Here is a 19,561-nt window from a genome sequence, read left to right on the forward strand (position 1 = left end):
ACATGTTAGATTTATTTAGTTGAGTTGCTAATGTGTATAGTTGCAGCAAACTTGATCTGAGGGAAGATAGGAGATGGTGGTGTATTATTGGTAGGGAGAGGAGCTCGGAGCAGATGCTAGAAAATAAGTTGCCGGCTCGGATCCGTATACCCCACAGGTCTCACAGGTTGCAGAAAAATGAAGTATAACTACTTAGATGGAACGTTATGGTGAGTACATAACTTCTTTTTCCATTGGGTTGCGGGGCAAGTATTTGTTTGCCCTTTATGTATTCAGCGAATTGCAGAAATGCATTTCACTGAATACTTGTCGATGTTTAGGTGTTCGCTGTTGCGGTGTTTCGATGTCGTAATATAGACCGGGCTCTCAAATATACTTCTGGTCACCCCCATATGGCTCAGAAAACATTGATTCTCCCTTCTTATGCACCTGGCCAGGGACAGTTTTTAAAAACTTCCTCAGATCTACTCATACGGGACATATGGAACTTTCATTCACCTCAACATTCTAAACTTACATCTGACTGTAGTTTTTTGTTCCCTTTTAGGGAACTTTTTCATTGGACGTATGACAGGTGATAAAGGAGGCAAGAAAACCTACTACTAATAAATCCTATGCAGCCAGATGAACGAGACTTTCCAGTTAGTGCCATAACAGAGACCAAGATCAAACCCAGCTGGGAGCTCTGGTGGTTCTCCAGTACTTGCATGAATTGCTCAAATCAGACAGGCCTTACATTTTTATCAAAGTGCATCACCCGGCTGTTTCTCCTGGTCTGCCATTAGATTTCCCCCTCTCTTCCTTGTTCCAAGTCAAGTAGTTCTTGAAAAGAGTTCTGCATGTTAGACCTTCTAGCAAACCATTGTCTCTATCATGGGATCTTAATTTTTTTTAGAAGTTGACTCTGTCTCAGTTTCTACCTGCAGCTAGTTTTTTCCCTGAAGTTTCTTACTTGGAAGATAGTTTTACTTATTTCTGTGATTTTGGTACAACAAACATCTGAGTTGCAAGACTTCATGTCTTCAGCCTTTTTTGATTTTTATCAAGATAGGGTGAGTCTTAGAACCAGTCCTACATTCATGCCTAAGTGATGTATAGTGTTTGCAACTGGGAGTGTGTCAGTATGGTTTGTGATGTAAAATGCTTGCAACTAAGACTGTGTGTGTGGTTTGCTTTCATTTATATAAATTTATGATTGCCTATGTAGTAAGTGATAGTTTACTAAGGAAGTTTGTTGTTTTAAAAAAAAAAGCAGGAATTAAATAATTTATGTAATGTTGCTTAGGTTATTTAATGTATAGCAATGTATGTGAAGTGTAATGTTTATGTTAATATAGTTTGATTACTTTTATATGAATGTAAATTTGCCCATGCCACAAGTGATAATTCCATAAAGGTGTTTGGAAAAAAAATAACTACATTCATGCCAAATATTGTTTCTGAGTTTACCTTGATTGAATTTATTCACCCTCTACTGTTCTTTCCTGAACCCGAGTAGAGGAGAGAAAATTCTACACACCTTAGATGCCAATAGGAAACTCCGGTACTACCTGGATAAAACAAAATTATGAAAAACCAAAATGTAAAATTAACATTTTATTTTCCTTTGAAAGGAAAAAGAATGTCATGGGAAAAGATCCCTTATAAGGATAAGGTCAAGGGTCACTCCACCAGCTGTGGCAATTCTTTAGGCCTTTTGGGAAAGGGGTTTACTCCAGAAATGTTTTAGAGACAGCAACTTGGTCATTTGTATGGACTTTCACTAAGCATTATAAAATGGACTCTTCTTTTTTTTCACCAGGGCAAGATTTGCTAAATCTGCTCTCCAGGGTCTTCTGGGTTCTGGTCTTATTTCCCCCCACACTTGCTTCCTAAATGTTTGCAGTCATCCCATATAGATTTATGCTACTGCAACATTGATCTAATGAAGAAAATTGTGAATTTGTGTAAGCTGACTTACCATAAGAGTAGATTTTCAATTTGATAACGCTTACCATACTAAAACCCTCCTACCTTCCCACTTTTTTAGTTTTCTGTCTTCTCCTGGCTTGGGTGGGGTCCCTGTCACTCTGTTTCCTTTTTCTGACATAAGTCCGTTGGCTACTTGATATGTTTTTCTAAAGCATTAGGCCTCAGTCTTCTTCCTTATTTTTCATGCCTGCATGTCCTATTCATCGCAGCTTTAGTGGACATAGTGGCGTGTGAAGAAAGTGCCCAAAAAGCTTTAGTATACTAGCCGGATTGGCAGGATATATCCCATATAAAATTGTGCTACTGCAGCAATGAGCTATTCAAATATCTGCTGTTGTGGAGAGTTAACATGTACAACTGTACTATATGAGGAGTCCTGGGCTTAACAGTAATACTACCCTCCTTCCATCCTATACAGAGAATTATACATATATTTTATTATGTCAGTTTTGTAATATCTTATTTGTATTAACTAAATGGGTATAATGATTAGTTTACTGTAGAAAGGATTATAGTTGCCATAAACACAGTTCCCCATGAAGGCCCAAAAGGGTTCAAGGAAGACGAAAAAAGCTTCTAACCATGATGGCTGTATATGCAGTTTGTATATCTAACCAAGGTTCTCTGGAATGCTGTTGCAAGGCTAGTGTTTACTTTCATGAGGATAAAGGGTTAACTGATAAACTTGCGAGGAAAGAAAAGAACATCACATGGCTAACCCATGTGCTGTAATTCTTTTATACTGACCTTTTGGTCAAAGATGTACTTGTATGACAAGTTCACAATTACACTTTATCCATCCTCACGTCTGTATTGTTTTTTTTTAGTATAGCTTGATCTGCATGTCTGCCCTTCTCAAGCTTTTCATACTGAACTTCGTCCCTTCCATTTTAGATTTCTAAACTGTGTTATCTCTTCTTTCTTCCTTTTAATTGCATTATTTAAATACTTCATAATTGATGTATACTGTTTGTGTAATATTTTGTAAGTAATGTTCATGTTGTTACTGTAATTATTAACAGTACTGGATTGTACCCTGCACTGTGACTGAAAAAGGTCTGTAGATCTGCTCATTTACCTAATTACCAAATGATAAAGCAAAATGAGACTGCATTGTTATAGCTCATATTTTTTTCAGAAATGTGTGTATAGAAAAGGTTTGACATTCTGGATGAAAGGACAGTAAATGTTGTAGCGTTTACCTTTTATTAATTAGTATTTGTTCATTTATAGACTACAGCAGTTGCAGCCCAGGCCAGCCTGCTGAAACAGCAGGAAGAGCTGGAGCGAAAGGCTGCTGAGCTGGACCGCAAAGAACAGGAAATGCAAAACTTAAGTTTTAACCGTGAGTATTCATGCTGAATGTCTCCTTTCTTAACCTTAGAAAAGTATTACTTGAATAAATCTACAATAGTTTAGAAATGTACAATAGTTTAGATATTCAGATTTGCAGACCAGTCTAAACCAATTGTATTTAACTTGCCATATTTCTTGAACGTCTGTATATTTGTAACTGTCATAGATCAGTTAAAGTATGGTACATTGGCCATATTTCAGTTGAATACTAGAATCTGTTGTAGTAGTCTGGAAAATCTGCCAAAAAAAAAAAAACACTTTTTTTTTTTTTTGAAAAGGGACTAAAAAAGTTTGTTTTATTGTGTATATTTCTCACGTCTGCATATATATTTTGAAGTTGCATTGGTTGTTTGTTTAACATTTGTAACTGGCTTGACCTAGGCCATGTAGGCAAGGACTACCAATAGAATATATATAGAACAGAGTGTAGAATTCATACAACTGGCAAAACTTTTATGTAAAGATAGTGAATGTTACAGTCAGCCAAAGTTGCTACAAAATAGTAAAAAATGTAACACCTTTTATAATTATTGATTAGTTCAGTTAAGAGCTGACTGTAATGTAAGAACAAGGAATGTCTGATAGGTAACCAGAAGGAGGCAGTGAAATAGATGTGTAAGGGTACTCCATCTTGAACGCAGGTTTAAAAGACAAAGGCCTAAATAAGCATGTAAACTTAAACAACTTAAAGTAAGTAAGTAAATAAATAATCCTGTGGTTATAAAGAAAAAAAATAGCTATATTACAAAGTTTTAAAAACGGAAAGGAGTGGAGACTTCAGTGCAAAAATAATACTAATAACCAAAAAAGCACTGAAGTAGAGCCGCTAGTCCACAGAGTTGTGACCACGCAAATATTTTATTGCACCAACTCCACATGCAACAAACAAAAGCAATCCAGTGAGTGACATAGGGGTTTATTACTAGTTTATTTAGCTTTTTACTATGCCTGAATGGGGAGTTGTCAAAAAGCTTTGGGACTAAAATGAAGACTGATAAAAGGGAGCCAGTGAAATTGGCATTTTTTTGGTACAGTTTAGTTGCTGCAAGTAAATATTCTGCCTGGATGCAAGCAAAGAAGAAATTTTGGGAACCCGAAAGAAAATCAACCAGAAAAGGGGAAGAGAAAATACTGGCTGTGAAGAATCCTCCAGTGGTTCAGCAAAAATCAGTTTAACCTTTAGCTTTGGTACAAGAGATGACTTTCGGTAATTTAGAGGAAAACAGTACATCAAATATACTCAGATGTGTTTAAAATAAATGAAACTTTGAATGAATATATCAGCTCAAATAAAGGGCTGGAAAACTAGAAGTTGTTTTAACTAGATAGTCAGATAAACTGATAAAACTGTAAAAATCAGGGGTTGAAATTAAGAAAAGTCTGGTTGAGTATAAGGCTTCTCAAGAAGAGCAGTTTCAAAAAATAAGAGTCAGAAGACAGAGAGTGCATAGAAAATCTGAAATTTTCTGCTATAACAGGGAAACTGGAAGAAACATACTGTATTAATTTTAGGAAAGCACATACAATGGATATAAAAAGTGTACACGCCCCTGTTAAAATGCCAGTTTTTTGTGATATAAAAAATGAGACCACAATAAATCATTTCAAAACTTTTCCCACCTTTAATGTGACCTATAACCTGTACTATTCAATTGAAAAATAAACAAATCTGTTAGGGGAACAATATAACAAATAAAAAACGTACAATAAGCTGGTTGCATAAGTGTGCACACCCTTATACTAATATGTTTTGAAATGATTTATTGTGGTCCCATTTTTTTATATCACAAAAACCTAGCATTTTAACAGGGGTGTGTACACTTTTTATATCCACTGTATAAGCAACGAGACTGATGTTCTACAAGATTGTTAATTGAAAGGGAACATTGAGTGTATGCTCTAAACTTAGCAGTGAGAAAACTGAAAAAAAAAAGCAAGATTTAAATTAGTAAATATGCAGTTACATCAGCAGAAAGAGTTGATTCTGACAAAACTGTAACAGAAGGGAAAAGTATTAAACATTGGAAAGAGTTGAGTGTTTAAGTAGATTATCTCAGTAATCGGGGAATATCAAGAGGAGGGTGTGAGATGTATGTATCCAGCTGTCTTCAGACTATTTTTTTCCTTGTGGATCAAAGATATTTTGGGATGCAGAATAGACTGAGGAGGAAATAAAGTTTATCCAACAAAAAGAAAGCCAGCAAGCTAAAGAAGATTCTTCTTCTTCTCATTCTTCTGACAGTAAAGCTCGTGGAGAGACTTTTCAAGGGAAACTATTTCAATTGATCCAAAGGAAGTCACCTTTCTTACCACCCTAGTAACAAATTCTTATTACTTACAAATAAGTCAGATTATGTCACAGGAGACTTGTTCTGCTCCCAATATGTTGCTAAATTCTATCCATACACAAATAAAACTCTTTGGCAAATTCAGTATTTTTAAAGCACTACTTAAACAACATCTTATCCAATCCTGTCCTGCATGTTTTTTTCTCAGGGCTGAGACTTTTTGTTCACCATACGATACTCTTCAAATACTGTCCTTAAACAGAATACACTCAGTGTCTCACTAAAATGACAAAACAATTTTCCATATAATTGCTGCCTGTACAATCCACTAAGTTGCACGTGGGCTTTCTCTTTAATAACTTCCACCTGTAAAATCTTAGAATGTGTAAATGTAGCTACTGTTTGTGCATAAATGGGTGTTACTCAGTTGGACTTTCCCAGTAAACAAAGACAAATAAATAAATAAATGCGTGAGAGACAGAAAAGGCCTTGGAGTTGACTAGTAGAATCAGGATTACCTTGAACTTGAACCAGATTCTGGTGTTGGAAGATGAAAGTCATATGGAAGAAGACTAGCAATACTGAAATTAGTGAATAAACTGGAGACTATATAGCATTAGTCACTTCTGTGAAATATGGCTTTGCAAGAAAAAGTGACTCAGAAAGACTGGAATTTTGTTGACTTTTTTAAACTTGTGGGTGGACTGTAAGGCATATTATCTCACTTTGACATTAATGTTTAGAAGGACAGTAATGGAGAAAAAAGATAATTGTAAGTAAAACATTTTTATTCTTATTAGTATTTGTAGGAAAGATTTTATGGTATATAAAGTGTTATATTGTAAAGCATTTTTATATAGTGTGCAGTCAGGGGTATTTTAAATATGGGAGGGAATCTTTTTTAGTGACTGTGTATATTAAAGATATTAAGTAAGTGTTTTTTTCTTAGTTTATAAGAAATGTCGGCTTTACACTATAACAATATAAGAAAGGATTAATATAATAATGTGATCTTGGGATGGTGGATGTGGCATGGTGTAAAAGTGTACTGATTGTATTATATGTAAAATTAAGATATTTTCACTTCTTTTCAAGGGTGGCGGAGAGCACCCCAGCCATACAAGGTTACTCATCCTATCATTCATTCAGACCCCAAGCTGTGGGCATCAAAGCAAAAGAATGTGGAGTTGCAATATGTATAAAAGACACACACACCTCTAGGCTGGTCAGACAGTATGATGCACAGGAAATACTCCAGGTGCAGTTAACAATTGACAAGACCCCTATTCAAATCTAGCTACAGACCTCCAACTCTGACTCAGGATGCCAATTCCATCTATCTAGACCTCTTTTGACGCTATCAAGATTCAACCCTTTACCCAGATCCTGGGTAACATAGATTAGAAGAAATATTCATGCCAAAACACAAATGCCCAGAGATTCCTTGATTTCGTCAGTGCAAATGCCTTAGACCAGTTGGTTGACACCCCCACAGGAGGTGAAAATATCTTGGAGTTGGTATTAACCAAATGAGTAACCACTGCAGCATCCCTACAGTGACATCACCCCTGGTGAGATCTGACCACAAAGCCCCCCCAGCTGTGGTCAAACAAAAAAACTTCTCTAAAGCTGATTACATCCTCCTGAGGAAATGTATAAACAGCTTCACAGCCCCCTCCACATAAACTGACACATCTGTCCATGCTTACACCAAAGTGTTGTATGAGCATTTATGTAGCTGCACGGAATCAGGAAGATCAGACAGGATGAAATCATCCTCCTCAAGAAAGAGTAAACCTGCTTGATGGACATCTACAATAAATAAACTCTGTAATAAAAGGAAAAAAAAATGCTGTCCAGGACCAAGAAGGAGCAGGTGTCTAATTGGAAGCAATCTCTCCTTAGTCTGAACAAGCAAATAAGAGCACTAGTGAAATCCTCCAAAGCAAACTTCGAGTCCAAACTGGCCACATCTACTAAAGACAGTCATAAGGCTTTCTTCACATATGTCCGCAGTCTCAAGGGAAGCACCCAGATCTGCTCAGAACTGGAGATCAAGGACACCGCATACACAAACCCTGTAGATATAGCCAACCTGCTGTCAGGTTCAGTGAAAACTTCACTCCTCTGCCCCCCCCCATCAGTAAAACAGGACATCCCCAGTACCTGCCCCCTCCCCTTATCTCTGGGGAGGAAGTCATCACTGCCCTCTTAAAGTAAAAAAATACAGTCTCCATGGGACCCGATAACATCCCAGGCTGCATCCTACATGAACTCAGGCAGGAACTTCCAGCACCATTAGGCACCCTGTTCATCCAAAGTCTGAGTACTGGCCTCATCCCAGCCGTGTGGAGGACAGCTACTGTCATCCCTTTGCACAAAGGTGGAGCATCCACCGATCCAGGAATTTATAGCCCCACTGGCCTAACTTGCCTGATCTGCAAGGCCATGGAGCAGATTATCATGGACCTCACTAACAAGAATATTGGCATCCTCCAGACACTTGATCCCACACAGTTTGGTTTAGTCAAGGGTAGGTCATGCCTGTAAAATGTGTACAATTTCTTTGAGACAGTCAGAGGCCATAGACGAGGGGAAGATGGTGCACACCGCCTACCTTGACCTGGCCAAGGCTTTCGATAGTATTCCCCCCTCAGGTAAAATAGATAAACGCTCTCAGCTAGGCATCAGTCCATATTTTACCAGATGGGTAGCAAACTGGCTCACTGATAGAACACACCAAGTCAAAATAGGGGAAGCTACCTCAAGTAGTAGACCCGTAACAAGCGTTGTACCCAAGGGATCGGTCTTGGGGCCAAATCTAGTGGGCTGTGGCTGACCAAGTTTGCAAAGGGCTGCAAGCTGGGGGCTGTCATCAATTCCCCTAGTGATGTGGACATCCCCCAAGTGGGTCTCAACCAGACAAATGACAGCTGCCAGAAAGATGGCCTCAAACTGAATGCCAAAAAATGCATCATCATCATCATCCCTTTCGGGAAGAATGATGCCTCTAAAATTATCACATTGTGTGCTTAGTGCATTATTATCAGTCAGTCGTGAGGGACTTGGGAACCTAGGTTGATAGCAAACTGACTTTTGACCACCATATTGCCTCCATTGTACAGAAAGATTTCTACATAGCCCACCTTGTTAGTAAGGATATCTCATCCAGGGACAAGGTGGTCATAATATCCCTGTGTTCTTCCCCTATAAGACCGATTATTGAATGCCCCTTTCGGCATGTACCTCACAAAGCAAATATGCAGCAGCTTGAGAGACCACAAAGATTCCTCACCCGGAGAGTCCAGGGCCTCAAACATCTACCTACACAGACAGACTAAAAGCTCTGTCCCTCTACTCAGTCTCCTACAGACTCTTCAGAGGTGACCTCTGTCAGGCATACAAAGCAATCTCAGACCCCGCCCTGCAGGGACTGCTGCATATCCGCAAGTCAAGCTCCACTCGAGTAACCCACATGTGAGACCTCAGCCTGTTCTGTGACATCAGTAGGACTTGTTGGCAGGACAGATTTGTGTCCCAGAGACTCCCCCTTTTGTGGAATAGACTCCCTCTCCACATAAAGCAGAGTACCTCATTAAACCTTTTTAAGTACAACTTGGATAACTGGATGGGGAACAGAAAATACACCCCTGCGATTCCACCTATGTCCATGCTGGACAGTGGCATAGAGTGCTGACTTGTTGGGACATGGGCTAAATTCTTAGCTAGGCTTGTAAGGGCCTCAGGGCCAATAGCCTAGTAACTTCCTATGATTAATGTCCTTGGCTTAAACCTTAAACAAGTTTTTCTAAGCAAATAGTCTTGTAAGTAAGACATTGATGGAAGACATGAAAATGCTAAGTGTGTTGCATCTGCAAATATATTAGCTTGTTTTTTTTTCCATTGGCAAATGTTCTTGTGGGAGACATGAATACTTCAGCTGAGGGTAGTCTTTCAAGGGAATCTTCTACATTGCATTCTGGGTGAAATTTACAAAGAGTCCTTCATGCATCTGCAGAGTTTTTTTTTTCTCATTGCTGGCTACTTTTACATGGAATTGAGGTTGTCTGCAGGTACAAGAAGTTAATCTGAGTTCTGAACATTCATTGCTGAGGGAATGCAAACTGTAATGGTATAATGGCAGACATTTCAGTATAAAAAAAGTCTGAAATTATGGGAAGTGAATAAGAGGGAGTATCCCCAGCAGTCTTAATACTTAAATGTTTTATTTAGAATAGTGCAGTTAAGTTTTATGTAAAGGTATCCAGTCCATTATTGTTAGGGCTAAATGTTAATGTTTACTGAAAGCATGCAAGTGAGCTAAGAAGGCTGTGTAACATGCTTTTTACATGGGCAACCTTATTTTCAGAGTAGGTAGTACCTGTGGGTATAGCTGTCTGTTTGGGACACTTGTTCCTATCTGGAGGGTTAAACTTCATTTGTAGAAAATGTACAGTTTAATAGGGGATGGCAACAGTGGCGGCTGGTGACTTCAAGTCAAAGGGGGGCTGCAGGAGACAGCTGAATGGGTGGGGTCAATGGGGATGGGTGTGGCCAACTAGAAATGGGAGAAGCTATGCTCAAAACCACAAAAACTGTAACTTTAATTAAATACTCTGCCCTGGGTGCCAAACCATCATTATGAGAGTCCAATCAACACAAAATGAAGTATAGAAGAAAAAACATATTTCAATCCATTGGCTGCATGACAGCTTACTTAATATTAGATGGAAACAAAAAGGTTGTGAGGCATGAAAAAATAAATTACTTTTTAAATACATCACTGGAATGCTAGTCAAAATCAAGTATAAGAAAAACAAGCAGCACTCAACTCAAACCACTTCTCCTTGTACTCCAGTTCTAATTATAATTTATATTCAGCTTTATTGAAGTACCAAGTAACATGCTGAAAGTAGCAATCTCTGTGTGATACCCCCACATGTAAAAATGTTTCTTATCCAAAAAAGACCTGCTGCCTGACAGCAACTATCTACTTGTTTCATGGGGAAAACATGATCAAAGTAAAAAATGAAAAGCAAACAGGAAACAAGCTCAACATACATTGCTTAAAGGATTACTGCACAGGATATGGACCACACATGATAGATTGGCATACTGTTTAGTTTGCAGGTAAAGCCTGTAATGAGCTCTTAAAATAATGTAATCCTGTCCTTTATTACAAATACTGCCATATGCATTTCAATACTCAAGGCTTATATGTTATCTAGTAATGTAAGTATTCTCTACATGGCAACAACAGAAAGGCTTTCAATGTTGGAAGATCTTTAACAGTATGCTTACTAAAACTTACTTGCATCTTACAATCTCAGGCAAGCTTACCAGATGGTCATTAAAGCACTGCTACCTAAACACAGAGCAACAGGCACTTTTTGAATAATAATAAGCATAAATCAACAGTATAAAAATATGACAAACGAGAACATTCTGCAAAATCAAGGACAGATGAAAAGCCGTTGTAGTACTTGTGTCTACTTTGGATGGGGGATATTCTGCACATTTACACTGCATAACTGCTCCCTGACTTGCTTGGACACATCCAGAGTCACTACATGGGGGAGTGGGGTGCAACAAGTATGTCACAATTTGAAATGTCTCTGGCTGACTGCGATGACCCTGACACATTTGTCATACCTCTCAACCTCAGAGCAAGAAATCTGGACAAAGCCATACATAGAAGTGGGACAAAGGCCCAAAAATAAGGACACTTTTTAAATATTGCTCTTATAAACTTAGAAAGATAATAGAATAGTAGGTCTTGCATTAGTATGATTTTTCTGAAGGGTATGAAATCTGAAACTGAAATGTCTGTCATTATTTTCTAACTTCAGTCTTTAATGATTTGCCACTAATTTGCCAAAAAACACAATTTTATTAAAAAATGGACCAAAAATGTGATTCAAAAATATAAAATAGCCACACAATACAGCTGAGAACCTGTCAAAGAAGGGACACTTTTTAATATTAGTACTGCTAACTTGAGCAGCTGACAAAAGAATCTACATGCATTTCTGAAATAAAAGTAATCTGTAACTGATTATTACAGTTATTTATTAATTGTAAACCGTCCATGTTTTCTTCCAAAATTGCCATTTTGCGGAGGGATTATTAGGGGAAGAGCAACATTTTGAGCCAAAATTGGGGACAGTTGAGAGGTTTGGATATGCCTAATTCTATAAAGCAATTTATTTGCATGTACCTCTCAACCTGTTAATGCAGGAAAATTGGACAAGGCTAAATATATGGGGGGAACATATAAACAGTACTAAAAATTGCTCTTGTATAAACTGAGACAGTTGATCGAATAACAGGTCTTGCTTTAGCATGCATTTTTCTGAAGGTTATGAAGTCTGAAACTCAGTGTCTGTCATTATTTAGTGACTTCATTCCTAAATGTTTTGACAGAAAACCACAAATTTTATGAGGAACAAACAAAAAATAAGCAAAAATCTATTCATTCTGCAAAAATCTGGACAGTTGAGAGGTATAGCTCAGCCGGGGCTGTCTTTGAGTTTGCTGCCCTTCCCCCCTCACAAAATCATGGTCGAATGGAGCTTCCCCCCTACAGCCATTCCAATGAACCATTACTTGGCTATTTCACCCCATTTACCATAAACACTAATGTGCATACTGCTTTACTTCTGCGATGATTTGGACTTCATTTAAAAGATTTATTTTGCATTTTACAGCGCATCCACTAATAGAAATCATATCTGCTAAACAAAGCAATGCAGTCTCACAGTGAGAACAGACTTAGCATTAAAACTTCTCTGCCCTTGAAAACTCACAATCACTGAAACAGCATTGAAACCCACATTCAAAGAAAATACATTTTGCCAGTGGCAGATTAACTTTAGGTTTGGGCTGTTTTCAAATCACAGGCCCCTTGCACACGAAACATACACATGCTCTTTCATACACCTTCCTGATTGTATTAATTTATATTCCTTGAACAATACAGTACAGTTTTAGAGGGTGTTTTAAATTTATTGTTTTGAAATTTTTCCAGTAAACAATGAAACAAAATACATGCACCAGTAATGACAAAACTGCCCAATTCAGAACACTTCCATCGTAAATGTCTACTCAGACTTCTACAGTCCACCAGTATCAGTACATATGTACAATCTCTGAAGAAGTAAAAGTCATCTAAATAATTCCACATTAAAGAGAACTGTAACTAATGAAGAGGTTGCTGCTAGCAAACAACTTTGTATTTCATTGTTTCATCTGCAAATAAAGTGCCTGTTACCCTTGAGGAATAAATTGCCTATCTTGCACTAAAAAAAAAAGATAAGCTAGCAATATTGCAATAGGGAATGGATGGCAAACTGATAACAGGTTCATAGTTACTAGGTATCTTTACCGAGAAGGAGTGCAGCATCCACCCCTTTTGCAACACAGTACAGTATCAGCAATGCATCTATGTAATGTGGGAGTAGAACCCACAGCCTTCTGCATCAAAAGCAAATATACTACCTGTTGTGCTATTAACAATACAAGCAGACTCAGCATAAGCAGCACTAAACTTTTGCTCCCTTGCAGCTCTCCGCTGCTTGTAAAATCTACTCACTCAGTTGTATCTCTGAACTTTGCAGCACAAAGAAATCTGGAAAAAGCCAAAGTTTATTGTGGGGGGGGGGGGACAAAAGCCCAAAAACCAGGGACACATTTTAAACATTGCTTGTATAATGTTGGAAAGTTGCTAGAATAAAATGCTGTGTTACCACCATACATTTCACTGTCAAGCCTTAAACCCAGGACCCTGTGCAAAACAGTCAGAGCAAAATACCACTTTGCCATATCAGCTGTTTTGTGAAAGAGGAAGATGGAAACTTAAATGGCTACCATTTAGTGAATTCAGTTCTCACTACAGCACAGCTGTCAACCTCTTAGCACAAAACACCTGAACAAAGCCAATAATGGGTGAATACAGCCCCCAAACATTCAGTGAATTCAGTTCTCACCATAGCTCTCAACCTCTTAGCAAAAAACACCCGGACAAAGCCAGTAATGGGGGAATATAGCCCCCAAACATATTCAGTGAATTCAGTTCTTACCATAGCTCTCAACCTTAGCACAAAACCTGGAGGAAGCCAATAATGGGGGAATACAGTCCCAAACATAGGGACAAATTTCAAATATCCATCTTATACACTTAGAAAATTGCTAGAATAAAAGCTTTTGTGTTACCATGCACTTTCTGAAGAATATGAAGTATGATATTCAAATGCGTGTCATTTTTAACATTTGTTAACCAGGAAAGTCTGACTTGGAACAAAAGCTAATTTTTAGCAGAGGCCCAGGGAGAAACACTCCAGACAGACACATGTCTTTGTAAGATGGGAGGACACTATTGGAAACAAAAACAGGGCATACAGACTCCACACAGAAGGTAAGGCAGCCCAGCCAAGAATCAAATCAGAGAACATATAGCTGTCAGGCAACAATGCTAACACTGCACCAATGCACTACTGGCTTTGCAAGGACACAAAAATACAGAAACCACAGATTTTATGAGGAACAGAACAAGTATGAGGGAAAATATGCAACATTTTTACAAATGGTGGTGGTTAGGGAATTCAGGGTCTTGCCACCTGGGCCCCAAGGTACAGGGTTCAAGCCTTATTCTCTACCCACCACCATGTAGCACCTGGGGCATTTCACACACACACACACACACACACACACACAAAACCTAGACATGTCTGTTTATTGCAGCATTAAATCCTTCCATAGCTTTGTCTGTTGGAGCATTAAATCCTTCCACAGCTTTGTTTGTTGGAGCACTACAAGCCTGTGAGATGTCCTTCCCTGATGAGACTCCCAGCCTGCTGATGTTGCAGTCCGAGTCTGATCCCTTTCCAGTGATAATCTATGCAGTTACAACTGCATAGACTTCTGGGATCTCTGCACTTGAATACGTCTTAATCCAGACTGCTGCTGAGACAGTCTGTGCATGCTCCAGACAGTCTCAGCAGTACTGAGGCAGTCTGTGCATGCTCCAGACTGTCTCAGCAGTAGTGTGGATATTGGAAATGCTGCTAGTATGCATGTGCGAAGGTCTGCTACTTGCGATCGTTTTTTTTCTTTTCTTTTCTTTCTTTCTTTGTATTTTATTTTATTTCTTTTTTTTTTACAGCTGGGGGGCTGCAGTCCGGCTGTCCAATAGCACGGGCCGCCCCTGGATGACAGTGTTCTTGAAGTTGTTTTGTCAGAGGGTTTTCATTAAAGCAAAAAGTCTTGAAAACTGTGACATAGGTTCTAATGCAGATGAGAAGAAACAACTGTATAAAAGATCAGCCTGTCAAAGGCTGTGTGCATGTAAGACAAAAGCTGGAAATACACATTCAAAAAATGTCATGTATAATAGGGCAGAACAATAGCTTTTTAGTATAAGGGCTACTCTACCTGGGTCTATATTAGAATGCCGAAACCTCACATACGCGAATCCCAAAAGGCCGACACATACACAGCAAACCGCAAGAACACTGAACGTTTGTAAGTGCGAAATTCAAAATATCGAATTGCCATAGTTGTCCACACCATGTTTAGTAAGGTAAAACGTCAGTAGGAGATTCCCTTATCTGGTATAGCTCACTAACGTAAATGTGCAATAGTTACTGACATGCGGGTTAAGGTAAGTCCATATATAGTAATACATTCAACCTACACCTTAGGGTTAGAAGTAGGGTTAAGTTAAGCGCATATTTAGTAATACAGTTGTGTAGCTGAATAGATACGTAAATGACACTTTTCCCATACTTGGGTGTGTGTTTGTATTCACATACATTTCTGTGTAATGCACGTTTAATTAGGATATCGGATATATGGGTGAAGTGTACATATGGATGAAGTGTGGATTATTTAGTTTGTTTGGGTAGGCAGTACGTAGCGGGTGGTGGAGTTGGCCAACTATGGCAATTCGATATTTTCAATTTCGCATTTATAGACATTTGGTGTTCTTGCGGTTTGCTGTTTGTGTCAGCCTTTCGGGATTCACATATGTGAGGTTTCGGCATTCTAATATAAATCCACGCTACCCATACTATCTTGGAATGTAAATTGCCTAACAGTTACAGACAAAAGGAGAGAGTACTGAATTTTATTAAGAAATGGAGTGCAAATAGCCTTGTTGCAGGAGATACATTTGGATACATATTCAGCAGTATAAAAAGGAAAAGGGGAGTAATAATACTGATTGCCAGAGGATTCCGATAGTGATAGAAAGAGGAAAAAAGACAGTAATGGTAGATTTGTGGTAGTAAGGGTCAATTTCCAAGGGAGGATTATGTTGCCATATATTGAAATTGTACCAAAAACTGGTAATATGGAGCTTAAGAAAGTTTTGGGAAAAATAATTGGCTTTCAGTAGGGGAATTGTACTTGTAGGCGGTGGTTAGAATGTGATTTACAATAATGAGGATGTATCAGGGAGACATAGAAGGGGAAAATATAACAAAAGAGGGTACATTTCTGAAGAAATAAAGAAGATATTTGGTATGGAAGACATTAAGTATTAGGAACTCGGACAGAATTTATATATTATTCCTCAAGGTAAAGTAACTATACTTGACTGGATGGCATTTATGTTCTGCAGGGACTTGTGCGTTTAATTGAAAAATTTGACATGCATCTGATAACTATTTCAGATCATGCACCAGTAAAAAACTAAGCTAAGAATGCAGGGTAATGAAGTAAAAATGAGACACTGATGCTTTCCCACATACCTGTTAAAAAGAGAGGAATTCAAGGAATGGGTAGGGGAAATTATTCAAGTGTTAAAAGAGAAGACAAAAATTTCTTCAGAAGGGATAGCTAATGAGTGGGATAAAATGAAGATGGAGTTGAACAATAGGGTAGAAAGTCAAGTGAAGGTATATGGTTATGACGTAAATAGGAATTACTTAAAGCGGCTGACAAAGGTTAAAGTATTGCAGAATAATGGGAGTCTCACAGAACAAGAAGAGAAGCAACTGCAGAGTGCTAAAGAGAAAGTAAGGACATAGTTGATACTATGCATGAGTTTAGAAAGATTGCTGTTAAGCGATAATTACTCCAGAGCACATAAAACTTTTAGCACAACAGCTTAGGCAACAGAAAGTAGAAAGGGCTGTCATCAAACTTAGTGATCCTATGTCAAGAAGAATAACCAAAGATCCTGTAGCAGTATTGGAGATAGCTCAGAAGTGTTATGTAAATTTGTGTAAAGCAAAGGAATGTAGAAACCAAGAAAGAGCACAAAATGAAGTATTTATGGGAAAATGTAATTATGCCAAAGTTAGAGGAAGATGAGACTCAACAACTAGTAGGATAAGAGTAGATGAGCTGAAATGGTGACATGTAATCAGTTGACAGGGAAGTCTCCAGGAACACATGTTACTTCTATGGAAGTTTGAAAGTTAGGAGGAAAGAAAGTGATAAAAAAACTGTAAGATTTTGTTCATAGTATTTTAAAAGGAGGGGAAGTACCACCATCTTGGAAGAAAGTGGTGTTACCCATAGAGGGTAAAACTCCATCAGACCCAGCTTCATATATACCCATCTCAATTTTAAACCAGGATTGTAAAGTGTTTGTTTATCGTAGCTAAAAATGGCAAAGGTGTTGGTGAAATTGTCATATATGGATCAGTGCAATTTTGTGGAGAGAAGGCATACTTTGACAGCATTAATAGGGCAATGATGATCTAGAGGGAAGCAGAATGCAAGAAAATAACACTGTTGTTGGTGGGTCTTGAGGCAGAAAAATCATTTGAAGGAGTAAGGTAGGATTTTATGATTAGGACAGTCGAAGCATTTGCATTTCCTGACAGTAATAAAGTTAATTAGGAGTATATATGAAGAATTGGAGGGAAGAATTAAAGTGAAAGGGTTCCTCTTTGATACATTGTGGGTGAGCAGAGGAACCAGTCAAGGATGTCCTCTTTCCCCTTTCTTGTTTGCTTTATATTTAGAGACATTGGTAAAGGAAATAAGAGACTCAGAAATTCAAGGATGTAATTGATATGGTAATCAATAAAAGTTGGATTTATTTGTAGATGACATTACTGTGTATTTGATGAATTCAGAAAATGACAGTTTGTGTTGTGGAACATTTTGAGACAGTTTCATAATTTTTTCTGGGTATAAAATTAATGACGATAAAACAAAGACTTCAGCCAAAGATTATGTGCTCACAACTTATTGGTTCAACAATAACCATCTTTATGGGGACATGATAAAATGAAGTATTTCAGAGAATGGATTAAAAAGACTTCTGTTATGGCAGCTAAGGATATATGAGAAGAGAGAAAAGATTATACAAAAAGACAAACTTAAAGCTCTTTGTTATGGATAGTAAGATGCAAGCAGTGAAAAATATTTTAGTCCCTTTAGATGTTCTTCGTGTTTCACTGTTGCAGTCATCACATTTTGGGTTATCTGCTTGCTGTAGCCCTCAGTCAGCCTGATTATCAAAGTCTTGGGTCCGTCGTTGGTTGCTGTCTCATCTTCCATGACATCAGGTAGTCAGGGGTATAAAGCATGCAGCCAATGCCATTACATCAGTCTTTTTTGCCGTGCAGTCCCTGAAGCAGAAGCAGTTAGCAAGTGCCGGTCGGCCGACTCCTGAATTTTTTATTTTCGAGTTTCAGAACCGAAGTCTTCAACTAAAAGCCAAGTACCGCGTTGAGGAAACTTTTTCTGCTCTAAACCAATGTCAGTAAAAGTCAGTAGTTGTATTTCTTGTGGAAAGCAAATACCTCATAAAGATTTTCATTTGTACTCTATTCCTTGCCTAGACCCTGACCACGATGTAACTTGCTGTCGGTTTTGTGCTTTATTTAATCAGCGTACTAGCCGTCATCAGTATATTTTTGCCTCTAAATATTTCTGTTCTCAGTTCAATTATCCAGATATGTCTTCGGTAAGCCATCTGACTAAGGGGATTTCTAAAAAACACAAAGATAAAGACAGAGACAGGACACCGAGGTCCAAATCTGCTGACGACGCTTCTCCTAAGCTAGTCGCCAGTTTGCCAGTACTCAGTGAGGCGCTTTCACAGCCCCTGATACCCGCTACTTCTGATTCACAGGCCTCTACTGAGACCCATTTGGAGTATGCCGCGAGATGCTTCAACTATGGAACCCATGGATGTCTCCTGGGTCCGGAGCCGCTGTGCAGGCACCGGCTGCTGAGGGTGTTTTCAGGCCTACTGACTTGCATAGTAAACTGATGCCTCCTTCTTCACCTAAATCTCGAACCATGCCTAAAAAACCGACGACCAGGCCACATGCTCAGGCCTCTTTGCCTAAAAAACAAATGATAAGAATGGCTGAAGATTTAATAACTCTAATCAGGGGTAGCCAACCCCCCCCCCCCTTTCTAAGAGGCCGAGGACTGAAGTTGTTTATGAATCTTCTGACCAGAATTCTGTTTTTTTCTGATTCTTCTGATGATCTGGATTTGCCCTTACCTACTTATAAGGATTCTGATGCAGAGGACTCCATTCCCTCTGTTTTCCCTCCAGAGGATTTTTCTTTTTGGCAAATCTTGCATACTCTAAGGGAGCATTTCCACTGGGAAAGCCAGGATTTTTTTGATTCAAAAAAGAGGCTTAGGGATTTCTTACTCCTACCTCAGCATAGGCCTTTAGCTATTCCTCCTGTACTAAACATTGTTGATGATGCTTTTTTGGAATCTAGTTTGGCCCCTGATTCCTTGCCTCCTGCTCCCAGAAAACCTGACAGATACTACAGGGTCCCTGAGTCACACAAGCTCCTTTTTAAAAATCCTATTGCGGATCCAGAGGCTATTTCACTGGGGCCCAAGGGCATTAAGGCTTCTACTGCTAAAATCCTACCCCTTCTGATAGAGACTCCAGGGCGCTGGATAGATGGAGTAAGAAGGTTTACACTTCTGCAGCCTTGGCCTTTAGGGCTTTAAACGGC

General features: G+C 38.6%; 1 protein-coding gene across 1 annotated transcript in view; it reads left to right on the forward strand.

Moving 5' to 3' along the window:
• SCAMP2 (secretory carrier membrane protein 2) overlaps positions 1–19,561 on the forward strand; it is a 1,193,990-nt gene that overhangs the window by 762,044 nt on the left and 412,385 nt on the right. The window contains exon 4 of the mRNA XM_044077186.1: positions 3,205–3,316. Coding sequence (XP_043933121.1) covers positions 3,205–3,316 — 112 coding nt within the window. The remainder of the gene's footprint in view (positions 1–3,204; positions 3,317–19,561) is intronic.

This window comes from Protopterus annectens, chromosome 7.part0 (assembly GCF_019279795.1).
Source record: "Protopterus annectens isolate FY-2018-M chromosome 7.part0, PAN1.0, whole genome shotgun sequence".
In the NCBI taxonomy this organism is placed as follows: Eukaryota; Metazoa; Chordata; order Ceratodontiformes; family Protopteridae; genus Protopterus; species Protopterus annectens.